At 38.9% G+C, this 6,877-nt stretch overlaps 1 protein-coding gene across 1 annotated transcript; it reads left to right on the top strand.

The window, feature by feature from the left end:
• Positions 1–2,092: 2,092 nt before the first annotated feature.
• LOC110704386 lies at positions 2,093–4,821 on the top strand. The gene is made up of 3 exons (XM_021882166.1): positions 2,093–2,580; positions 2,697–2,809; positions 4,670–4,821. Exons 1-3 carry the CDS (start codon positions 2,093–2,095, stop codon positions 4,819–4,821), a joined length of 753 nt encoding a protein of 250 aa, XP_021737858.1.
• The last annotated feature ends 2,056 nt before the right edge of the window (positions 4,822–6,877 follow it).

Here is a 6,877-nt window from a genome sequence, read left to right as displayed (position 1 = left end):
CGACCTCAAAGCCCGTGCCACAAGACTGTGTTGCAAGCAAATAAAAGCGGAGGAAGTATTATATAATCTGTTAATGCCAGCGCAATGTTCACACGCATATACATGAATTAGTATCAAGCAAAGCTTGACTCACTTCATAATAGTCTTAAGTGATGAAGGTGCTTGGAGGTAAAGATCCCCTTACTTCACCCCTATTTACTAGTAATCGACCTTAAATAATGGAGCAATTAAAAAATAAAAATAAAAAAAAAACGATAAGGGTTGATCAATCTCGATTACACCGCCATAACATTTTTATTTAAAGTTTTTGATGGTCGTCATTGACCAAGCTAGATATTAAAACATATCACAGTAGAAATTGAAATGAGTTGTTTTTTAGATACTACATACATCCTCTGTCTCTATTTTTTTGCCCCACTGCAAAAAATTTGGTCAAATTTTGAAAAATTTGACCATAAATATCCAGTAATCTATAAGAGATAATATAATCAAGTGGGGGCTTATTGAATTCACCTCATTGTATGTTTTATTACTATTAGATCAAGTTTTTATATTTTTTACGCATATAAAATAGAGTTATATACGTTATAAGACGCGTCTTGATGACCGTGAAAAGTCAAATGGAGCAAAAAAAATAGGGATAAAGGGAGTATAGGTTTTACTTATATTATAAGTAGACCTAGCAAAACTAATCTAGACCTGATTACACAACCTAAAATATTCAACTCGATACCTGATTTGTACAAACCACAATCCGAAACTCGACCTAAAAGCCAAAGTGACTCGAAACCCTTCTCAACCTGATATTAATGAATTAACCTGCTATTGTCCTAATACACCCATACCTGAAGTGATCCAACCCGAGTTACTTGCTACCCAAAGTGACCAATCTCGATTTTAACCTTAATTACCCAAGCCAAGTTTACCCGTTATCCAAAATGACTAGGTAAACCTAATCAATTGACTCGACAAAACCAAATCGAAAACAACCTAATTGATCCCATTCGCCCAATTATTTTGTAATTTATATTTTGTAACATGTAAGTGTAAAAATTGCATATTTAGAGAATATATTCATTTTCTTCCTCTTCAATCGTCTTATTTATTGAATGATAATAGCTTGATGAAAACCAGCAAATGCCTGACTACTACATGATCTTTGTTTCCACAAAAATGACCTGGCATGGCCTAAACTTGACCTAAAGTCTCAACCAGAAACTTGGCCCTACCCAAAGCAATTCGATCAAAACTTAACCTAATTCAAACTTGACTTGATGTCTTGATTTCAAACTCGACTTGATCCAGAATGACCTGGCCTATTAATCCAAGCTTCACCGAAGTCTCAAGACCCAACTTGATTATATATAGACCTGAACATATTCAAAAATCAAATGAACTTCAATCCTGATCTAATGATCTAGTTGCATTGTGTTAGGATATTATATTATATTATATAATATTATTTGATTGGCCTTGATTTGTACAGTTGGTATATTATTGGCATAGGATAGATTATAGGAATATTTGGTGGTTTCCTAAAGTCTATCACTGATCTCTTTTGTACGCTATACATTTTGCATCTCACATCAATAGAAAGCAAGTTTTGCCTCATTATTGTTTAACATGGTATTAGGCTAGGTTAAATTTTTTAACAATGGCCGGCGACGATACGCGGTCACCACCTCCATCCACCACCAAAAATAGAACCAAATTCACCATTTTCTTAGGCTTGCAAGATCGTCTCGGAGATTATACTACCCCAACTAAACTCTGTGGCGACAATTATGATGATTGGGCGTACGATTTACAATTGGCGTTAGAGGCACGCCAAAACTTTGAATTTCTTGATGGAACCATCACTGGTCCGACACCCCCATGAACTCAATCAGATTGGAATACCATAAATGCAATGTTAGTTTCTTGGATGATGAATACAATTGACCCCAATTAAGGTCAAGAGTACGCTGACGAAATATAGGGAGACGAAGAAATTATGGGATTATCTTAGGTAGCGTTTTGCGCTTGTCAATGGTCCACGAATTCAGCAATTACGATCTTCTATTGCTCGATGTGAGGCGAGCAAACGCAATCGATGTCGGTTGCCACGTATTATGGAAAATTGAATGCCTTGTGGAAGGAGTTGGCCCATCATGAACCCCTGATAACTTGTTCCTGCTGTACGAATTGCAAGGCAGGTGAACTCCATGCTCAGAGAAGAGAAGCATCCAGATTACATGATTTTTTAATGGGGCAACACTCCGAATTTTATTCTCAATTACGGGCTAATATCCTCTCCCAAGACCCCCTGCCTTCTTTTGATTATGCATTCCATCTTGCGGTTCAAGATGAAAGAGTCAGACAAGCCAAAACACAACTTGAGAGTAAGTCCTCCGATGCGGTGGGCTTTGCTTTACGAGCAGAACCTTCGGTTGCTGGAAGGGGGCGTGGCCGTGGAGATCGTACCCCCTGTATACATTGTAAAAAGGTCGGGCATGAGTCAGCCTCTTGCTATTCGCTGCTCTTTTGCACCCACTGCAATAAGCGCGGTCATGATGTTAATGGCTGCTATGAACTTCATGGGTATTTAGAAGGATGAGAAGATTAGTCTCGTTCGGATGGTACGGGGCGTGGCCGAGGCTATGGGGTTGAGGTCGTGGACAAGCTCGGCTAATGCTACTTGGTGCATCTACTGGCAGCAATAATGGGTCGTCAACCTCGTCCTCTCCATCACAAATATTTCCTGCTGAACAATGGAAAGCAATTGAGGCAGTAGTGGTTAAAGTTAAGGTTCCGGAGAACAGATTGAATGGTAAGTTCAACAATGATATGTGGATAGTAGATGGTAGAGAGACAAATCGGTCGTTGGACAATCACCCTAAGCCAAACAATATTTCTACCTAAACCAACCTAGGACATGTCTAGGGTAAGTAGAGGATCGTATCCACAGGGAATGGGTAAAGAACACCAAGAGTATGAAACGGTTGTAAGCTAATTAGGTCACAAATTGGGGTTTAATTAGTTAATTTCTATAGAGACGAACGCTAGGGAAAACGAGATTCAATGCCAACCAAACCAAACAATTAATAACAAGGATAAATCATGAACATACATGGGTGGTAGAATAGGAACTTAACATTGTCTTCTTTCAAAGTCACAACATAAGTATTCCCTAGATCAAACACTAACACGAATAAGAGTAAGTCTCAATGATAGGAAGTGGGTTTCTAGCTCGAGTTTTGTCTCTCGATCGTTCCGAACTATCATGAAGCACAAATAATTGGGAATTCTCACCTAATTACCACACTAAAACATCCTATTCAATGGAACCAAAATATCCATAATCATGAAAGTAGCATAATCTAATTGCACAAAAAATGACTCACTACTAAACCCCATATTTCAATGTAAGTAAAGGAATGAACACATGAGCATGAAATGGCCACCAAAATACACATGCAATAATCAATTCAAGCACAAAGAGACATCAACCCAAAGTACAACATGAAGGAATCCAATTGATCAATCAACCATGACTTGGTTGGGTTTTCACCCAACCCCTAACTAAGGAACTACTCACTAAACATGGTGGAAAACAAGCTAACAATTAAATCTAGGGTTATCATGAATTCAAATAAACTAAGAGAGAGAAAAAAACAAGGATGGATTAAGCATGCAAGAACAATTGACAAAGATTAAACAAGAACTAGCATAAAACAAGGATAAAATCAGAAAATTAAACAACAAAGGAGGGAGAAAGAGATTACTAATTGATACTTTAGGGTTGAGAATGATTGTTGTTGAAATTGGTAGAACAAACTTCAATTAAATCTTACAAATGATTGTGTTTTTGAGAATCTAAATTAAGGGAGAGGAAAACTATGCACTAACTAAGAGAATAAGCCTAAGGGAGTTAAGAGAGAAGAAGGTTCGTACAAATGAAGCCAAGGGTGGTATTTATACCCCCCAAAACAATTACATAGGAAAATCCGTCAAGAAAACCGGATACCAGCTAGGAGCGCCCGCTCCTCAGCTCGGAGTGCCCGCTCCATATACTTGCACGCCCGGTCCCCTGCTCTTCAGAAAATTGGCAGATTCAAAATAACAAAGAGGAGCGCCCGTCCGCTCCTCGCAGGTCTCAAAACTTTGCAGATTGTTTGGGGAGATGAAAAAGTGCCCGCTCCACCAGGAGTGGGCTCTCCCTTCTTCTTTCTAGCTCCATCTCAAGTCCTTAAAGAGCTATTTTTGCGCTAAAGCTTCACCTACACCTGCAAGTCATGTACACAAACACACAAAGAGAGGGCAATGCCAAAAATGCAAGACTTATTTACAAAATGGGTTAGAAAGAGGGGAAAAGATTACAAAACGGGTTAAAATCACTACAATAAGTGGTCAAATAAACTACTTATCAGTGGACACAGGTGCAACACATCATGTGATTGAAATGAATCTTGGTTGTTTGATACAACTCATATTTCGATTGTCTGGTTGGTCTACCCAATGGTAACACTGTTTTAGCAGAAAAGGAGGGCTCGATTTGATTTCTGATACTATTGTTCTCACTCATGTTCTTTATGTCCCTCAATTAAGTTGTAATTTAATTTCGGTGTCTCAATTAAACGATAATTTGCATTGTACAGTTAATTTTACGTCATCTATGTGTGCTATTCAGGACCAAACGGGGAGGCTGATTGGAACGGGAGCTATACGGGATGGACTGTATTACTTCGGAGGAGTCATTTTGTGCAACATATTTCTGCAAATGGAGCAACGTCACAGTTGGCTTTATGGCACAAGCGCATGGGACATCCTTCAAAAGTGTAGTGAAGTTGCTTTCTCTTGATAATCTTAAGGGTAGCTTAGATAAGAATTGTGAAGTCTGTTATTGAATTAGGCTAAACATCCTAGAGATAAATTTCCTAGTAGTGATAATAAAGCAAGTCGTATTTTTGAGAAAATTCATTGTGATTTGTGGGGTCCCTATAGGCATGCTTCGTCTTGTGGGGCCTCGTTATTTTTTTACTATTGTTGATGACTTTTCTCGTGCTGTTTGATTTATTTGTGCTTCGTATTTTTTGAATTGTTGCTATGGTAGATCGTCAATTTTCACAATCAATAAAATTGTTCAAAGTGATAATGGGACAAAATTTAGTTGTTTGCATGGTTATTTCAATGCTACTAGGGTCTTATTCTATACTTCTTGTGTTGGTACGCCTCAACAAAATGGTAGGGTAGAAAGGAAACACAAACACATTCTCAATGTCTAGAGCCCTTCGATTTCAAGCCGGTTTGCCTATTTTTTTGGGGGGGGGGTGTGTATGCTTGCGGCTGCTCATTTAATTAATTGGACACCCACTCTCTTATTAAACAACAAAACTCCCTTTGAAATTTTGTTCGGTTTTCCTCCATCTTATACTACAATTCATACTTTTGGGTGCTTGTGTTTTGCACATAATAAAAAAACAAAAGGGGATAAGTTTGAGAGTAGGAGTCGTTCATTTGGCAAGAAGGGTTAGACTTTGTTTGATCTTGAAAAGAAAATTTTTTTTGTATCCCAAGATGTGAAATTTATTGAGAATGTGTTTCCCTTTTTAAACCCTAATGAGGTGAATATTGACCCTAAGAGGATTGTTTCGATGGAGAATGGTGTGCCTGTTGACCCGAATTTTGTTGATGATTATATAGCGCAAAATATGACTGCACGGGAACCATCGGACGATGGCATAGAGGATGACAAGTGTGGCCAAGGCATTGCCCAGCCCGCTGGTTATCTAGCGCCCGTTAGCAATGTTTAGCAGCCAGAGCAGCGAGAGATGGCTGGGCGACGCTCCAGCAGGGCCACGATACTGACCAGCCCACTGGAGAGTCAAAGTCAGCTGGGAGCTCATACCTGCAACAAATACGGTCAGCCTCGGAGCTAAATTCAGCAGCACAGCCGCAGCCTATAGTGCCCAATTCTCAGCAGCTTGGTCGTGGGTTTCGTGAGAAAATTCCTTCTGTTAAACTACAGAATTATGTTACTCACACCGTCATTGCAAACGTTCCATCCCCGCTACTCTCTTCTCCATGAAATTCCTCATACTCCCTATCCCATAGCACACTATATTAACTGTGACAATTATTATGCAAATTATCGTAATTTTCTGGCAGCAATTATTTCGGGTCAAGATCCGAAATCATTTCGAGAATCAATGAAGCATGAAGGGTGGAGAAAATCAATGCAAGAAGAAATTCAAGCCTTGGAGGACAATGGAACATGGACTTTGGAACCTCTTCCAACAGGTAAACGTGCTCTTGGTAGTCAATGGGTGTACAAGACAAAGTACCGTTCGAATGGTGAAGTTGAGCGATTGAAGTCAAGATTGGTTCTTTGGGGAAATCATCAAACATAGAGGATTGATTACAATGATACTTTTGCTTCGGTTGCAAAGATGACCACTGTTCGAGCTTTTCTAGCTATTGCTGCATCAAAGAATTGGGAACTACATCAGATGGATGTTCATAATGCCTTTCTTCATGGAGATCTTGAGGAAAATGTGTACATGAAACTGCCTCCTGGGTTTGAACATAAAAATTCAAATCTAGTTTTTCGATTACGGAAGTCGTTATATGGTTCAAGACAGGCTCCGAGATGTTGGTTTGCAAAATTGGTCGCAACTTTGAAAGGGTATGAGTTTCTTCAATCCTACTCTGATTATTCATTATTTACTTATTCTCAGGGTTCTGTTCAAATAAATGTGCTGGTTTATGTTGATGACATCATAATTTCTTGAAATGATTCCACTGCGTTGATTGCTTTCAAACCATATTTGTCTGATTGCTTTAAAATGAAAGATTTAGGCCCTTTGAAATATTTTCTTGGTATTGAGGTTGCTCGTAG

This window comes from Chenopodium quinoa, unplaced genomic scaffold (genome assembly GCF_001683475.1).
Source record: "Chenopodium quinoa cultivar QQ74 unplaced genomic scaffold, ASM168347v1, whole genome shotgun sequence".
Lineage (NCBI taxonomy): Eukaryota > Viridiplantae > Streptophyta > Magnoliopsida > Caryophyllales > Amaranthaceae > Chenopodium > Chenopodium quinoa.
This window is presented reverse-complemented; position numbering and strand designations above follow the sequence as displayed.

What these genes read in the sequence shown, in the direction of transcription:
- LOC110704386 (XM_021882166.1), top strand. Translation starts at nt 2,093, where the DNA reads ATGTCGGTTGCCACGTATTATGGAAAATTGAATGCCTTGTGGAAGGAG. An exon ending in GGCTGCTATGAACTTCATGG is followed by an intron (nt 2,581 to 2,696) that starts GTATTTAGAAGG and finishes ATCTACTGGCAG; the next exon opens with CAATAATGGGTCGTCAACCT. An exon ending in TCCGGAGAACAGATTGAATG is followed by an intron (nt 2,810 to 4,669) that starts GTAAGTTCAACA and finishes TGTGCTATTCAG; the next exon opens with GACCAAACGGGGAGGCTGAT.